The following is an 18,526-nucleotide window of genomic DNA, read 5'->3' on the forward strand; positions in this document are numbered from 1 at the left end:
AGAAGGAAATGTAAACCAATGCATTTTGAATGGAAGCGTTTCTCAGACAATTAACGTGCTCCACAAAACGAAACGAGAGAGAGAAAGAGAGAGAGAGAGAGAGAGAGAGAGAGAGAAAGTCTTCAGAAGGGGTGTGCGCAGATAGTATAGTGCACCCTCTAGTTATATATATATATATATATATATATATATATATATATATATATATATATATATGTAAATATTTTAAGCAGACCTCCTGAAAAAAAGAAAAAAAAAAAGAAAAAAGAAAAATAACCCTGCTCCACAGAATGAAATGTATCCAATGCATTTTGAATGGGAGAGGGAGAGAGAGGCTTCAGAAGGGATGTGCGCAGATTGTACAATGGCCCCTTTACTTATGTTTGTATCAAAACAACAAATGCATCAAAAGGTAGATGTAGTGTACTAGGGATACTCTGAGTTCACCGTTTTGTACAGCAGAACTCCTCAAAAACCTTCCGTTCTCACGCTCACGAAAAGTAATCTATTGAATCGTGCCACAGAGCACGATTGTCCCACATTATTCGTACTGTACAGAAAGAAATGTAAATCCATGCATTTTGGATTGGAGCGTTTCTCAGAATATACACAGGTATATATTCAATATATACAAAGAGGCCTTCTTAAGCACATCAGTTACTTGGCTCTGCAGTGCATCAGTGTCCCTCTCTATGGCTCCCTCTCTCTCTTTTCCACTGTGTTTCGAGAATTTATATCGATATAACGAGAAAGGATGCAATGATAATGGCATGAAAATAAAGGCTCCATGTCATAATAATTTAAATATAATTAAATTAAAGCGTGTAACAAGGAAATGGGACGATCTAGTTGTGGGCCAGTAGAGGCTGAATAACCAAATTTTCTGCATCGTTTTTATATTATGAATATTTTAATATTGCCTGGTATACCTGAACCACACTTACACATTGGTGGAAGTGGATTTTCAATTGTCAGATAGGCTATAGATCTTGTTATAACGATAATTGAATAAAAGCAGGGTCTACTTATAATATATAAATAATTTTATATTTATATATATAATATACATTTTAATATTAAATTAATTCAACATTAAACCAATGTATATCAATCTGGTGTTTTTTTCGACTTCAGAAGGGCGGCGCAGTGCACGCTCTATATCGCCCCCCATATATCGTTCTATTTTCCACAGTTTAGATCTGTAATTAATAAGTTTATTTTTTAATCAGTGTGACTCTATCTTCTTATATAACTGTCTGGTGGCTAGTAGGCTATAACGTCACTCTGAGAGACGTGCACGGAAAAATTTAACAAGGCAGGGTTATTTGCAATGATTCATTATGTGTGAGAGGTCATTTCTCCTCCTGAGTGTGAACTGGGTGTGTATTGACAACACAGTCTCACTCCAAGAACGTCAAATACCGAGTGTTGGCAAGGGCACTTTAACGTCGGTCGCTGACGGGAAAGGTACCCTTCGACGTCATCAGCAGACGGAGAGAGGGTTCAATTCACAACAATGTTATACCATCTCCCTCGATGTTTGACGTTCAGAGCAGGTGCTCCAGCAGCCCATTCACTCTTGTATTAACACGACTACGGCTCTAATAGACGCTGTCAGCATCTTTCCTATTGGATAGTTTTCAGGGACGTAGGAAGGGGGGGTGATGAGGGTGCTGCAGCACTCCCCCTGGCTGGGGCTGTAACTGCAAGTGAAAAACGTTTTCTGAACAAATCAATACTTTTATTTTTGGAGAAAAACTTAATCATACAACATGGTTATCATTAAACTATGGACATCCACACTTTTTATATTTTTCATATTTTTATTTCATTTTAGAACTTTGTCTGTGTAGGCTGACGTATGACGCACAACGCAGCGCACGCAATGCGCGAAAGATCGATAGAGCTAAATTGTAACATGTGAAGCAAATTTCAGATTATTTAAATACTGGCCCCAAAAAAGACAAACTTCAAAACCGCAGCCAGACAGCCGACTCCCTGCCACTGGCCCCCTGTCCCTCAACCACCCCTGAGGGGGGGAGTTCAGGGGCCGTATTCACAAAGGATCTTAGGGCTAAAAGTAGGTCCTAACTGGCGAATTTAGGAGTAACTCCTAAAAATAATGGGCGTGTCACTCTTAAATTTAGGACTCCTAACTTTTTTCACTAAGAGCAATTCACAAAGTATTTTAGGCCTAAAAGTAGCACCTAAGTCTAGGAGAGCTTAAAAGTCCTCAAGAGGACTCCTAACTCAGTAAGACCTATTCACAAAGAATCGTAAAATGCCTGCGAGACGAAATGTTAGGGTATTAAACTTGTTGTGGAGTTAGTGCGCGATGCAATAACATCCCCGACTAACAGGAATAATCAGATTAGTCCCGAAATAAAATGTTTGGCCACACTACGTTATTTAGCAACAGGGGAAATGCAACTTTGCAATGCCGACGATTTAAAAATATCGCAACCATCAGTCAGCCGTGCCATAAACTTTCCTTTGGACATTCAACAATTACACAGGATCAAAGCCAACTTCATGGCAATTGCAGGTATGCCCGGTGTGGTCGGTGCTATTGACGGGACGCACATAAAAATAATTGCGCCATCAAAAGACGAGGACGTGTTCGTCAATAGGAAGAAAGTGCATTCCATCAACACGCAGGTTGTTTTTGATGCAAATTTTAACATAGCCTACTGGATGCTGTTGCAAAGTGGCCTGGAGCTTCAGCTACCCATGATTCACGCATTTTAATGGTGAGCGGTCTGAGGCAGCTTTTTGAGATGTAGGCTACCAGTTGGGTGTCACTTGCTGGGTGACAGTGACTATCCATGCAAGACGTAGCTCTAGACACCCTACCTCAATCCACAACCGGGAGCACAGTTAAAGCATAACATGTAAGTGATTACGCAGATTACGCTTAGTCCTATGCGTAAAACACATCGTATTGGCTCTTTGACGCCTTTTAATTGTTGAATCCATATTTATTATTGTTTACTGATTTCCTCCATATATGCTAGAGCACACAAACATACACGAAATGTTGTGGAGAGAGGAATTGGGTGGATGAAACGTCGGTTTCATGTCCTCCATGGCGAAATACGCCTCACCCCAGACAGGGCAAGCACAGTCATCACCAGACATGGGGGACTCGAGTCACATGACTTGACTCGAGTCAGACTCGAGTCGCAAATTTGAGGACTTGAGACTTGCTTGAATAACACTGATTAAAGACTCGACTTGACTTTGACTTGTACTTCATGACTTGAGACTTGACTTAGACTTGAGACAGATGACTCAAAGTGACTTTTCTACGTGCACGAAGGGGTCACTTGCGGGGAGCGGGGGAGGGGGAGTGCAGTACGACCGTTTGATTGACGTATTGACTGTCCAATGCCACTCGGTGGTTCTGAAAATCATTGGCTGTTCACATAATAGTTTCGGAATGTTTTGAATAGTTTGAGTTATTGTTAATGTTAAGACATTGTTATTGTTAATGTTGAAATAAAACTCAACTTATGAACCACTCTCTTTACCGATTTTTAAATGTGGAAACTGGGTTAGATCATCAGATTTTTGTATGACTTGACTTGTGACTTGCTTGACCTGAGCAATGACTTGACTTGTGACTTGCTTGATTCTCACCACAGTGACTTGAGACTTGCTTGTGACTTTCACATGAGTGACTTCCCCCCACCTCTGTAATCACTGTATTTGCCATTCTACACAACCTCTGCAAGCGGAGGAACATTCCACAGCCAGACGATGATGATGTGGTAGAAATTAACCTTACATTTTATGTTAAACTATGATTATTATTAGGCCTACATATCATATAGATACTTTAATAGTGGAAAATAGCTGATCACCTCTGCCCTAGATGTTATGTGCCATGTGGCACCAGTGAGTGAGTCCAGTCCATTCCCACCTGATGTGCCATGTGGCACCAGTGAGTGGGTTCTGTCTATTCCCATCTGTTGTACTCTCTGAAGACAATGCTTACATTCACACGTGTGCATTATCTCTGTTTGTATAAGGATAATATATGTTCTAAGGTCACATTGGGATCCAGAAGACATGAGAATATGCTGACATCCACACAGTATGACCCAGAAAAACATGCTATGCACATCAATATTTGATGAAAGTCCAACTTTGTATTGTGTAAGGATTTGGGATATAAGGAGCTGTACGGGTGTCATTCAGTAGTGTGTATTCGCGGATACCATTCGGCTTTGTTGTCTCTCGTTTGCGGGTGGCAATAAACTCTCCATCTATACTTGACCTGGACTCTCCGATTCCTCTTGCCTATAGCTAGTTGAAGTGAATTAGATAAGTGGTTATTAGAAATCCCACCACAATGATGATGATGATGGCGATCAACATGAAAATGAATTTGGCTGTCTGGAACCGAGTGGACTCGCATTTAGGGATCACTTTGAAAAGACATTTTACCTTGGCACAAATCAGTCAACACTTGTGTAGTTCATAACATTTATTTTCTTTTCAATTTTACGTATTTTTATTGTTTGTTTCTCTCTCTCTTGAACGTGCAGGCTACAACGTCATTATCGTGGTCTGCACAAAATTGTCATCATGCGTGTATTCTGCTAACTGCACTATAACTACTTAATAGGAATACATTTCTAGCCTAGGCTATTTCCTTGTTTTTTGGTGATTTAGTGGGCTCGTCTGAACAACCAATCACCGAACTGACCGCTTCTAAACTCGTGCACGAGAATTTACGTAATCCATAGCAACGGCGCGTCACTCTTAGTTCATTCTTAGTGATTTATCCTTAGTAAGAGTAGGTCTCAGCGGCTTTGTGAATAACTTTTAAGAAAAAACTCCTACGTAAAATGTTTTAGCGCGAGTTAGGAGCACTCCTAGCGGTAAGCTAAAATGCTTTGTGAATACGGCCCCAGAGCAGCTATGTAGCGGAGAAAAAGACTGCAGCAATGCTAACCCCCTCTCTGGTCGATCCTACCTGCGGCACCACCAACTAACTCTGTTGGTTAAGAGCCCTGCCAGCCAAAGGAGTTTGACTTCCCAGCCAGGCGCTCTGCAAATGAAAACGTATTCATTTATTTTTACGTTAAGTTGAACTTCTCTATTGTTACGTTAGTTATAATAAGTATAAGTCCCTGTGGGCTTAAGAGGGCCTCTCCGTATATAATGAATATATATATGTATATATATATACACATATATATATATATATATATATATATATATATGTATATACTGAGAAACGCTCCAATCCAAAATGCATTGCTTACCATTTCGTTCTGTGCAGTACAAATAATGTGGGACAGGATTCAATAGATTACTTTTCATGAGCGTGAGAACAAAAGATTTTTGAGGAGGTCTGCTGTAAAAAACAGGGAAATCAGAGTATCCCTAATACCAGTGTTTCCGCTAGAAGAAATTGGTGCCGGTCATGTGACCGGGAAGGTTTCATTTTACAGGTCAAATTGGAAAAAAATCGGGCGGATATAGTCCGTGTTTATTGGGCTTAAAAAAATGTATAGGCAGGCTATATAAAGAAGAAGAAGTGTGTGATCATATTTTGATTCGCCATGGTTATTAAATACCGGTACCCCGCAAAGCTTGCCGCCGGCTTTCGCTAGCTTGCCGCCGTTTAGTTCATAAGCCTACGGTAGCTTATAGCGATCAATTTGAGCGAGTGCACGAAATGCAACAACTTATTTATTTTATCACACAGGCTACGCTACAATCAAAACCCTCATTGTTTTACATGAATTGGCTAAACAAATGACCACTGTAGCATGTTTAAACACAATTCAAATGAACACATTCAAAAGTATTTCTACTCAATTTAAAAGTGACTGAATGTTTGTATAGAGCGCGCATGCTGTATGCGCGCAGGGTTGATGCGCTCCACTTTTTTCTGTGGAGAACCAGCGCCTTGAATATTCCGCACAAAACGAAACCGGATCGTTTTTGCCCGTTTCGGCTCCGTGTGGACGGGGCCTTATTTCCAATCGGTCATTCTGACCGGAGACATTTAGAATTTTCGGTCCTCCTAATTTTTTTACGGTCAAACACCGGTAATTACCGGACAACGGGAACTCTGCCTAATACACTACATTTACCCTTTGATGCATTTGTTGTTTTGACACAAACATAAGTAGAGGATGCATTGTACTATCTGCACACACCCCTTCTGAAGCCTCTCTCTCTCTCTCTTTCTCTCTCTCTCTCCCTCCCCCTCTCTCTTTCTCTCTCTCTCTCGTTTTCGGAGCATAAAAATTGTCTGAAACACTCCCATTCAAAATGCATCAGAAAACATTTCGTTCTGTGGAGCACGGTTAATTTTATTTATTTATTTTTTCAGTTTTTGAGGAGGTGTGCCTCAAAAATGGAAATATTGACATGAATATAACTAGAGGGTGCACTGTAGTATCTGCGAACACCCCTTCTGAAACCCTTCTCTCTCTCTCTCTCTCTCTCTCTCTCTCTCTCTCTCTCTCTCTCTCTCTCTCTCTCTCTCTCTCTCTCTCTCTCTCTCTCTCTCTCTCGATGCTGGGTATGAGCCCATGATACCGGGTTGTGTCATTAGTGGTAACGTTCACTGTTCTGTATCTTTATCATTTGAGCTCCCCCATGGTATTTTTTTTATTACTTCATGTTTTTCGTATTTCTTTTTTCAAGAAATTAATAGAAAATATCTGCTCTTGAATGAATCACACCAGTGGGTACAACTCAATAAGAGCAGAAAGGGTTTCTGTGTTTTCCGAGTTCTAGTTTGGATGCACTTGCAGCCAGCTTCATCGGCCCCATAGCTCGTCCAAGGTATGTGTGTTTGTGTGTGTGTGTGTGTGTAGTGGGGGGGATCAGTGTGAGCACAATGTTGCCTTTCAAATTGTCTGCCATCTTACACAATTCTCTCAGCACAATGACACCCTGCGGATGGCAAAAGCATGCATTCTGGGACATCTCTCCCCATCCCCCCTTGATTTGACCTCTGCTTAATTGAGTTTCACAGAGTTAGCATGTGAACGGCGCTGATGCCTGCAGCAATGATAACAGAATTAATGCGTGGGGAAGCACTTATTTCCCCCTTGAAGTTCTGTACCCAGAACAAATAACACCAGCATGTGGTGCATTAAATGTTATACCAGGAGAGTTAGCAAGCATTCGTGGACTTGTTAGCCACCTTTTGTGTGAAAACCTAAAACTATATTTGCATTTGTATGTTTGAAAATGATAACCTCATGGTTGCCATTGCCTTGAAGGGCATGGCCTTTAATGCTTCAACTGCTATCGCAAACCAATGACTTTTGTCATTGGAATGAGGAATAGGCAATACCTTATTTATGTGGATCTGGTGCTGGTACTGCTTCTGCTTCTCCAGGAAGTGCTGGTGCTGCTGCTGGATGACCAGCTGGGCCAGCGTGTTCTGGGGCAGGGGGGCTGACTGGGTGCGGTTCAGGGGCCGGTGCTTGGGTAACTTGGGTCGACTGGTGGTAGACTGGCGCTCCTTCATGGCCAGCGGAGATAAAGGGTGGGCCGACACCAGACTCTGGGCTGTGACGATAACAAAAGAAAGGAAACAACAAACAATATGGGTTGAGTCAGTTGTTAAAATGTATCTTGAGGCCAGGATAGTCTAATGGTTAGCCGAATGGTTGCAGCCTCTCCAAAGGCATCATTGAGAAAAATGCCTTACCGCTTTCTACTCATCCTAATTGAGTATATTAAGTATATTAATAATTCTCTAAAAGCCTCTGGAGCTAAATAACTAGGTTACTTTCACATTTGTAGTTTAAGAGCAAAACACTAAACAACTGACTGTTTGACAACTGGGAGTGAAAATATAAGAAGGAGTAATTCACCAGAAGACAGGATCTTCTGTTGCCTCATCTGCTCCTTCTGCAGGAGGTGCTGGAGAAGCGCCTGGTGGCTGGGGCTGACCTTGGCCTCCAGGCCGGTCTGCAGGGGGACTGGACCCATCAGCTGGCCGTGGGGCAGCCCGTGCCTGATATCTGCTGACGGTTCCTTCAGCTCAATGGCATCCTGGAGGGGTAATGCCCACAATTGTCACCATCATTTAAAAATGATATTTATTTGGTATGTTTTATTACTATGCATTTTATGTGCATAACATGTGTGGCGTCTTAATATGTAACTGTAAATTGACTGCATTTATATAGCGCTTTTCTAACCATTGGCCACCCAAAAGCCGAAAATATTGCCTCACATTCACCATTCACACACACACTGACGGCGGAGACAACCATGCAAGGCGCCAGCTCGTCGGTAGCAGTTAGGGTTAGGTGCCTTGCTCAAGCACACCTGAACACTCAGCTAGGAGGGGCCGGGGATTGGCCAACCCGCTCTACCTCCTGAGCTACTATGGTTATCTAGCCCCCGGGGGAATGTGTATCCCTGAAGAGTAGACCAGAGTTGTGTGTTTTCTGAGTTGTTGTGATTCATTCAGATCTTGTGATGTGGCAAGGTGTGTACTCACGCTGAAGGGGGAGGACGACAGTCCCAGGGTGATGTTGGGTAAGGATGGAGACGTGTACAGGCTCATCACGGACATGGTACCCTCAGGACGGAACAATCTGGGCTGTGAGGGCCAACGCTGTATCAAGAAGATGAAGGGAGTCAAATAAATATAAGAAAATATCCCCTTGAGTAATAACACAATAAAGCCTTAATAAAGCCAAAACATGCCTATCTGTAGCCGTACGTCTATAGTCAAAAAATACATGAATCCCACCCCAAATAGTGGAAAATCACAACAATGGCCCAGAATCAACCCTTACATAATAGTTTCTTGAAAAGCCGACTTCTTCCTTCATCAAAGAGTGTATAGTGAGCATATAGTTCTCATGCTCCCTGTCGTTTGTCCAGGGTCCCCACCCCTGAAGCTACTTTTGAGAGAACATCAGCACTGGGGCACACTTCCTATACCCTGCAGAGAGGTGGAACATCTCTGAACTACCTATGTTTATCCTTCCAACCCCCAACCAGTACTCGCTGACCTGTGAGGGGATATCCGGCCCGACACACAACCCGAGGGACGAGTTCTCTCTGAAAAAGGACACCTAATGTAACGGTGCAAAAAAACGCCTTGCTTTTGCAACAGGCATGAGGTCTTCAGGGGGCCTCGCAGGTCTTCATGACATTTGCAGCTTGGCGCCGATACAATAGCAATCTGCTGTTTGCTTATGTTGTTAGTATGTGGGTGTCTCTAGCTACCAGTGCCTGAGATATCAATGATACTCCTTCCCCATCACCCTTCAGCCCCCCTAACTTCCAGGCAAATGTCAGGCCATCTTTCCCCCCATGTCACTAGGAGATCTGAAGAGCCTTAACAACCTAAAGAAAACACAGTTGGCCTGTAAAGATTCTTTGGGAGATATCATGTTGGTCGGCCACGACCCGCTCCCCCGACTCAATAATGACCTGTTCTCAGGGCTGAAAAGGGGTGGACTTATGAACGCCTTAAACGGCAACATTACTAAAAATTATGAATTCAGGGTAAATGTACATTAAGGAAACATTCCAAGCTGAAGAGATAACAAGAAAATGAATGACATTTTAAGTCTTTTTTCTAACTTATTTCATTTGATGTTGCATTAGATAGAAAGATGAGTAACCTAAGTGTCACTCTCTGCATGTAATGAACGGGAGGTTCATTACCTAAAAGAAAGCTTAGAGTTCAGTCAAGAACTCATTTCAGATTTGGTCAAGGACAATGTAGAACTGAAGGGTAAGATGGAAATTATGGAAGCCAGAGTTGATACCATTGAAACAGTAAACAAGAAGTGAGGGAATCGCTTCTGGATGTAAAGTGTCGCTCTATGAGAGACAACATTGTGTTTACTGGGATACCAGAGGCTGAGGGTAGGAACTGTGAAATAGTCATTAGGGAGTTTATGTCAGACCAGCTTAACATGCCTAGTGAAACTGTTCAGGGTGTCACATTCTCCCGTGTGCACAGAGTGGGAAGACCCTCAAAGGACAGACCCCGTGCAATTGTGGCTCGTTTCGAACACTATCAGTAGAAGGAGCTTGTCAAGGGGAGGGGCAGAGAGCTGAGGAACACCTCCTTTGGCATGAATGACCAATTCCCTCCTGAGATACATGACAGGCGTAAAGTACTTTTCCCGATCATGAGAGAACATCGGAGCCATAACAGCCGCGTTGCCCTGGTAGTCGACAAATTGTACATCAATAAACAACTGTTCAGAGACTCCAGCATCACTCCCTGGTTATTTTAATGTCACAATCCCAGTAGGCCTGTGTATTGGCATGCTGGACTTGTTTTATGGCTAGTTCCAGCATTGATGGGACTTTTTCCAAACCGGGTCTTCCTAAGGGCCTGGCATTAGCTCATTTAAACATCTGCAGCTTGAGGAATAAAACACATGAACTCTCAGCGAAATTGATGGACAATGGAATTCATGTAATGGCTATAACTGAAACACACTTGGATAGTACATTTGATGACTCATTGATATCAATTGAGGGTTTTTCCATGTTCAGAAAAGATAGAAATAGATTTGGCGGGGGCGTGGCAATCTACGTGAAACATCATATACCAGTAAAACTAAGACCTGATTTGATGAATGACAACATTGAGGCATTGTGGTTACAGGTTAATTTACCCCATACTAGCCCAATACTGATTGGTTGTTGCTATAGACCACCCAACTCTAGAATAGAATATCTCAATGGAATCTGTGATATGTTTGACAGAGCAAATAGAGAAATGTACTGTCTTGGTGATTTTAATGTGAACTGGTTTGAAGATGGCTGCTCTATGAAGAAAAGGTTGCTTGATATGACCAATACTTGTCATTTGAGTCAAATTGTTTCCATACCAACTAGGAATGCTCTGAACCGAGATGGAGCTCAATCATCCTCCTGTATAGATCATATTTATACAAATGTGCCTGACAGGTGTTCCAAGGTAATGTCATTGTTAGTTGGCTTCAGTGACCATGACCTGGTTGCTGTGTCCAGAAAGTCAAAGATTCCAAAAGCAAAGTCAAAGATAATCTGTGCTAGGTCATATAAGAATTTCAGCAACAATGCTTTTTTAGAAGATGTCAAGTATGCTCAATGGTCTAAAGTCTGTGTTGAACCTGATGCTGAAAAATCGTTAAATATTTTTATGGATTTGTTCGTACCCATTGTAAACAAACCATGCACCACTTAGGAAATTCACTGTCAAGCCTAATGGAGCTCCCTGGATTGATGAGGAGTTAAAGAACTTAATGAAACAAAGAAATGAGCTAAAAAGATGCTTTATTGCCTCTGGTTCAGTCAATGATAAAAGTTCATATTGTAAAATACGGAATCTAGTTACGAAGGTGAACAGAGAAAAAAAGAGAGAATTGTATCGGCTAAGGATTGATAGAGCCCAACATGACAGTAAGAAATTATGGAAAGTGATGAGTGATATTATGGGTCGGAGTACTAATGCTTCTGCATCCTTCATTGAAACTGATAATGGTGTATTTATTTCTAAGCCTAAGGAGATGTCAAATTACCTAAATAAGTATTTTGTGGAAAAAGTTGAAAATTTGAGGGGAGGCTTTTGTACAAATGTAAAGAACAAATCGTGTCTGCTCATTGATGATCTCATAATGAAAGGCAAACAGTGTACATTTGAGTTCAATCCGGTTGAAATCAAGGAGGTTGAAAAATTGTTACGATCCATTTCCAAATACAACTCTGCTGGTACAGATTGTATTGATGGTAAATTACTCAGAATAGCTGTTGATTATATAGCTCTTCCTGTATGTCACATATTTAATTCCTGTCTATCTAATGGAACCTGTCCTAAAATCTGGAAAGAAGAAAAAATTATTCCCATACCAAAGATACCAAATCCACATTCAGTGGTCCTAACTGTAGACCTATAACAATCCTACCTGTTTTGAGTAAAGTTATAGAAAGGATTGTATATAACCAAATCCATGATTATATGTCTAAGAATGATTTGATAAGTAATGCACAACATGCCTACAGAGAGGGTCATTCCACCTGCACTGCCTGGTAAAAATGACTGACGATTGGTTAAGGGGGATTGACAATTCATTGTTATCTGGTGCTGTCATGTTGGACTTCAGCGCTGCATTTGACCTAATTGACCATAAGTTGTTGATTGAAAAACTCACGCATTATGGTTTTGGACCTATGGCAATCTCTTGGATTGAAAATTATTTATCTTTCAGAACTCAACAGGTTTTCTTGAATGGTACTCTGTCCAACAGCATTAACATAGACTGTGGTGTGCCGCAAGGAAGTTGTTTGGGTCCGCTCTTATTTTCAATTTTTACGAATGATCTCCCGCTTGTTATTCAAGAATCCACTTTGGTTTTATACGATGACGATTCTACACTGTACTATTCTGCATCTACATGCTGTAAACTTAAGTCTGTTCTGTCACAAGATCTGAAGGCAGTGGTCAATTGGGTTACTGCAAATAGACTTGTTTTAAATCTATCAAAAACTGTCAGCATTGTCTTTGGATCTCGGCATAATGTTGCCAGTCAGCCTATGCTTGATCTGCAGATTTCTAGTCAGCCAGTCAAGCAGGAGAGCAAGTTAAAGCTTCTGGGACTTTCTATTTGTAACACTCTGTCCTGGACTGATCATGTTAGGCAGATAGTTGCCAGATGAGTAGGAGCATTGCTACGGTCCGGAAATGTGCCACCTACTTACCAGCTACTTTACGGAGACAGGTTGTTCAAACATTAGTATTATGCCATCTCGACTATTGTTCTGTTATTTGGGCCCTCTGCCTCTAAGACTGACTTAAGCAAACTACAAACTGTACAAAACCGGGCTGCTAGACTTGCCCTTGATAGATCTTACAGATCAAATGTAGATCAGATGCATTCTGATCTCAAGTGGCCTAAAGCTCTTGATAGGTTATCCATTAGGTCCTTGATATTTATTAAGAATGTAATTTCCACTCATGTTCCTAGAGCTCTTTTTAATGAAATTGGTTTTTGCTCTGATGCTCATTCATACGGTACTAGATCTGCAACAGCAGGGCTAGTTGTGCTCCCACACTGTAGGAGTAATGCAATGAGGAGGACATCCTTCTATAGGTCCATTTCTTTGTGGAATATACTCCCTTCGCACATTCGTGTTATACCTGTGAAGAGGGAATTCAAGAGGCAAATTAAATCCTATTTTTATTTATGTTAAATATGAACTCGGGACTCTGACTTGGCTTGGCGCTCAATGAATTATGTTTTGATTCTTTCTTTATTCTTTCTTTATTTCAAGGATAGCCCCTTGAGATGTATCATCTCATTTTCGAGGGGGTCCTTACAATAATGATAAATAATACAATGAAAGTAAAAAGTAAGTTATAAACATAAATTCAACACATAAGCACAAGGACAAACACTACGCACACTCACACACACTCCAAACAATGCTCCCCATAGCTACCCCCCCCCCCCCCCCCCTTCCCACCTCCTACCAGCCAGTATTACACAGAGTACAATCAAATATATTAATATACATTACATACAATACATTTTCTTGCATGCACAAGTAGAATATACAGTACATATTTGAACCCAGATACACACATGTAAATAGTATAGTGGACAAAAGGAAAGCAGGTATGAGTAGAATGAGTCCTAGAGAGAAAAGGTAAGATAGATCAGAAACAAGAGCAGGATGTTTTATAATGCAAAACTAAAGATGATTGAAGATATGGAAAGAAGTAATAGACCTAAGTGAGGAGGGAAGGTTGTTCCAATCTGATGGAGCTTGAATTTGAATGCCCGACGACCAATTTCTTTCCTGATTCTAGGTTTAACTAGAAACAGGTGGTCCATGTGCCGTAGGCTGTATTGAGAAGTTAAAGGGATTAAGAGTTGTTTCAAATATGAAGGGAAATTGAGATGGATGCATTTGAATGTAAGTATTGACCAATGGAATTGCCTTCTGGAATTAGGGGCAAGCCAGTTCAGGGACTCATACATGAGGCAGTGATGGGTTATATAAGGACACCTGAGCACAAATCTACAAAGACTATTATATTACACATTAAGAGGACTTGTTTCAAAGGTGTTACCATAGATAACATCAGCATAGTCCAATATTGGGTATTAATTGCATTATAAGTCTTTTCCGGACTTCTTGTGAGAAGCAGTCAACAGAACGATAAAGAGATTTCAGACAACCAAAGATTTTCTTGGTGATTGCATTAATATGGGGTTTAAAGGATAGCTGAGAATCAAGCCAGAGGCCTAGATATTTAAATTCTTCAATTTTTTCTATTGTTGTTCCATCAAGAAGACTAATAGACCAGTTACTTGACAACAAATGATCAGGTTGAGTACAAAACAACATACTATATGATTTTTTCTTATTCAACAGAAGCTTATTTGAAGAGAACCATATTTGAACCAAATTAAAATCAGATTGTAGAGAGTGTTGAATTTGTAAGATATCAGAGCTGGATGAGTATAATACAGTGTCATCTGCATATAAATGAATTTGAGAGTCCAAACAGATTTGAGGAAGATCATTAATAAAGATCGAGAACAAAAGAGGACCTAAGGATGAGCCTTGTGGAACACCTTTATCATTGATCTTAAATTCTGATAGACTTCCCTGAAAGGAGACACACTGACTTCTAAAATGAAAAAAATTGTTAAAAAATAATAGAGAGTTAGTAGAAAGACCAATAGCATACAATTTATCTAAGAGAAGATAATGATCGATCATATCTAATGCTTTTGAAAGGTCAATAAATATAGCACCTGTAGGCATCTTGCTGTCAGCTGCTGACAATATGTCATTTGTAAATTTTAGAAGAGCAGTGGTGGTTGAGTAATTAGGTCGAAAACCTGATTGGTGTGGAGATAATATGTTATTGTCTGCAAGGTATTTAGATAATTGATTAAATATTAGTTTTTCAAATATTTTTGCTATACTGTTGATAATTGAGATTGGTCTATAATTGTTGGTGTCTGAGGTGTCACCTCCTTTATGAAGAGGGGTTACTCTAGCGCTTTTCCATGATGACGGTGTTTCACAAGTTGCGAAAGATAAATTAAATAAATCAGCCAGTGGAAATGACAAAACTTGAGAGGCAAGTTTAAAGAACTTAATTTCCAGACCATCTGGACCAGCACTGCATCCAGAGCTTAGGCTATCAATAACCCGCTGAACATCAATTGGAAAGATAGTTTTAAAGCAAAAAGAGCTGCCACACCTATTCTGATTCGAGGTAAGACCAGAGTAACCAGATAAAGAGCTACCAATTGTAGCGAAGTGCTGGCTAAATGCCTCTGCAATTAATAAAGGTTCACTCACAGTTTGATTATTTAGTCTAATATGCGTTGTAGGGCTTTTTGTGGATTTATTGGTTATACTATTGATTCTCTTCCAAAATTTCTTCGGGTTCTTAAAATCAGTTGATAAGCAGTCTTTATAGTAATTTCCTTTAGCATTTCTTGTGTTGGTTTTACATTTATTCCTTAGCTCCTTATAAGCATTCCAGTCAGCAGCATCATTTGTTTTACGGTATTTTTTCCAGGCCTCGTCTCTTTGTTTGAATAAGTGTATGAGATCTCCCTTGATCCAAGGTAGATGTCGACCCTTGACCATAATGATTTCAAAGGAGCATGCTTGTTGATTATCTCGACAAACTCAGTATAAAATAAATTCCAAGCATCTTCAACAGATGGGATTAATTTGAATCTCTCCCAATTTATATTTAGTATATCCTGAGTGAAGTGTTCAGGGTTAATTTTATTAAATTGTCTTACTTTAATCATTTTAGGAGGAAGATGAGGCACTTTGATTTTCCAAATACAAAAAATCATAGAGTGGTCACTAAAAGAGTCAGGTAAGACCCCAGATTGTACAATTCTGCCAGGATGGGAAACTAAAATCCAATCAAGCAAAGAAGAAGAACTGGGACCGACTCTAGTGGGTTCAGTTATGAGTTGAGTTAGATTTATGCTGTTAAAGAGGTTCCGATCTTTTTGAGAGGAGCGATCCAGCCAATTAGAATTGAAGTCACCTAATATGATTTTTTCACTGGTGCAGTCTAAAGAATTAATGGTAGACAGGATACAGTCAGTAGTGTCTGCTGGGGCAGATGGAGGTTTATAAATATTTCCAATGATTAGTCGTTTATTTTCATGAAAAATGATTTTGACGAAAAGGCCTTCAAAATGCTGGGGATTCTCATTTGGAAGAACAAGTTCTGCAATCAAATTTGAGGATACATATGTTAAGAGGCCCCCACCTCTTGAGCCTCTATCGTTCCTAAATAGAACATAATTATCAAGTTTGACTTCATCATCAGAAATATTGCTGTTTAACCAAGTTTCAGACAAAGTTATTACATGGGGTTTATTATAGGTAAGCCAGGCTCTCAGTAAATCAATTTTAGGTGGCAAGCTCCTAATGTTCAAATGAATAACATGCAGCCCTTTAGCACAATTCATTAATCCAAAATAACTGAGTAAGTATGCAAATGATATGGAAAAAGAAATGCACACAGAGCATCATCGCAGGTTGTGGATTGTAGCAGGCAGGGGCAGGTGGAGAGAGGCAGAAGGAGAGCAACACACACACACACAAACACACACACACACACACACACACACACACACACACACACACACGACAGGAGAGCACATACGGCATTGGAGAAAGCACGTAAGGCACATACCAAATAAGAAATAATAATAATAGTAAAAAGAGCTCTGTCTGCATGGCTCAGCATATTGCAGACATATCAAAATGAAAGATCCATGTCTACTAAAAAGGGGTATATATTGGGCCTTTATAAGGCCGTCAGATGACGGCAAACAAAAATAAATTATTAATAATAATTATTATTATATGCTTCAACAGCTTCTTAGTTTATTCGCTTCAACATCCAAAAGTATTCAGCAATTATTCTAAACGAATTATTTATATATAGGCGTCTGTCATTCCCAGTTTAAATAACTTAGATCAACCCGTCTTTTAGTGTTACGCCATTTTACGACACTTGTGATATGCTATACGGCAGACAGTAGTAAAGCAGCTGTCACTAGCATCGTCCATTGACAATTTTGCAAGAAACAAAACAAAAATAAAGCAGCAGTCACCAACTCAGCAATTCTATCAGCGATAGTTTGCACATATGAAACATAAAACTCCAGCCAGTCCGATGAGAAAATAAGTTCAAAAAAAGTTCGAAAAGTTAATCAGCAGGCAGTGTGTTGTGTTGGCGCTGGCACTATCGACTGGTCGCCAGCCATCAGTCTGCTGCCATATCAGAGTCAATGGAAGAGTTAATGGAGGAGAGTGTACAGAGGAAATTCTCAGCTTCACCGGGAGTATGAAAGAAATGTCTCTTACCAACATGGGTAATTCTCAGCGTGCAGGGAAAGAGCAGGCCATATTCGATTTCCCTATCACGGAGCTTTTTCTTCACTGCATCAAACTCTCGGCGTCTCTGGACTACACCAGCAGAGAAGTCCGGGTAGATAAAGATTCGAACATCCTTCAAAGAGCCCCCTTGGTTCACAGCCCTCGCTTTGTACTGAAGGGGGTCCCTCTTGTCCCTGGCCAGTTTCATTATCTTCAGCTTGTCTTGAAAGCACTGGAACTTTACCAAGATCGGCCTTGGACCCTTGGCTTTGACGTTGTCCAGGATACCAGTGCGATGACAGCGCTCTATCACAGGAGGAACGGAGAAATTTGCTTCACCTAGAAGTTTTGGAATCAGATGACTTATGAAGCCGAGGACATCCCCGGCCTCGGCCCTCTCGGGTATGCCGACGAATCGTAGATTGGAGCGTCTGCTTCGGTTCTCGGCGTCTTCAGTCCATGATTTAAGGTCGGTGTTTTCCTTTTCGAGCACCTTTACACGTTTGACCAGTTCTGTTATGTCATCTTCGTTTGAGCTTACTCTTTGCTGAATCTCATTGACCTGATCTCCGAGCATATGCAGGGAGTCATCTATTTTCTTCAGACTGGATCCAAGTGAATCTATTTTTGCGTCAATGTGTGAAATCATGTCGAGCTTCATTTGCTGCATCATATCACAAATACTTTGGAGAGTAATTGGTTCACCCATTGTGAGGCCAGCAGCGTTTCCACTCGCACAAGGAGGGTGTGAAGTCTTAAAACTCGTGGGTTTGGTGCTAAAGGCTGCTTTAGTTTTTCGTTCTTGTTTCACCACAGGTAGTTCATTAGCACCAGAGACTTTTTTCGGGTAATCGTAGATATCACAACATCCTTAGTAGACAAAATAGTTTAGCCAGTAGACTGGAGCTCACAACACTCACTCACTCACGGCGGCCTTGATGAAGGTGTTTGCGCTCTGAGGTGCCTAGATGCCCATTTATTTGTTTGTTTGACTGTTGCTATGTATTTGTAGTTTTGTCACTACTTTTACTGTATTTGAGTGATGATTAATTGTTTGTATGTTCAGATTATAATTGGACCCCAGTCTGCCGCTTCTGCAACAACTAATGGGGATCCATAATAAACAATAAACAACAATTACATG

At 40.7% G+C, this 18,526-nt stretch overlaps 1 protein-coding gene across 3 annotated transcripts in view; it reads right to left on the reverse strand.

Annotated features, from left to right (window-relative positions):
- The window catches only part of hdac9b (histone deacetylase 9b), a 66,097-nt gene that overhangs the window by 4,825 nt on the left and 42,746 nt on the right, over nt 1–18,526 (reverse strand). For all 3 annotated transcript variants that reach the window (XM_056602916.1, XM_056602915.1, XM_056602917.1), the window contains exons 8-10: nt 8,489–8,605; nt 7,854–8,034; nt 7,328–7,545 (exon numbers count right to left, since the gene is read on the reverse strand). In XM_056602916.1, the coding sequence (XP_056458891.1) occupies nt 7,328–7,545; nt 7,854–8,034; nt 8,489–8,605 (516 nt within the window). The remainder of the gene's footprint in view (nt 1–7,327; nt 7,546–7,853; nt 8,035–8,488; nt 8,606–18,526) is intronic.

The sequence above is a fragment of the Gadus chalcogrammus genome, chromosome 11 (assembly GCF_026213295.1).
Source record: "Gadus chalcogrammus isolate NIFS_2021 chromosome 11, NIFS_Gcha_1.0, whole genome shotgun sequence".
Taxonomy (NCBI): Eukaryota; Metazoa; Chordata; class Actinopteri; order Gadiformes; family Gadidae; genus Gadus; species Gadus chalcogrammus.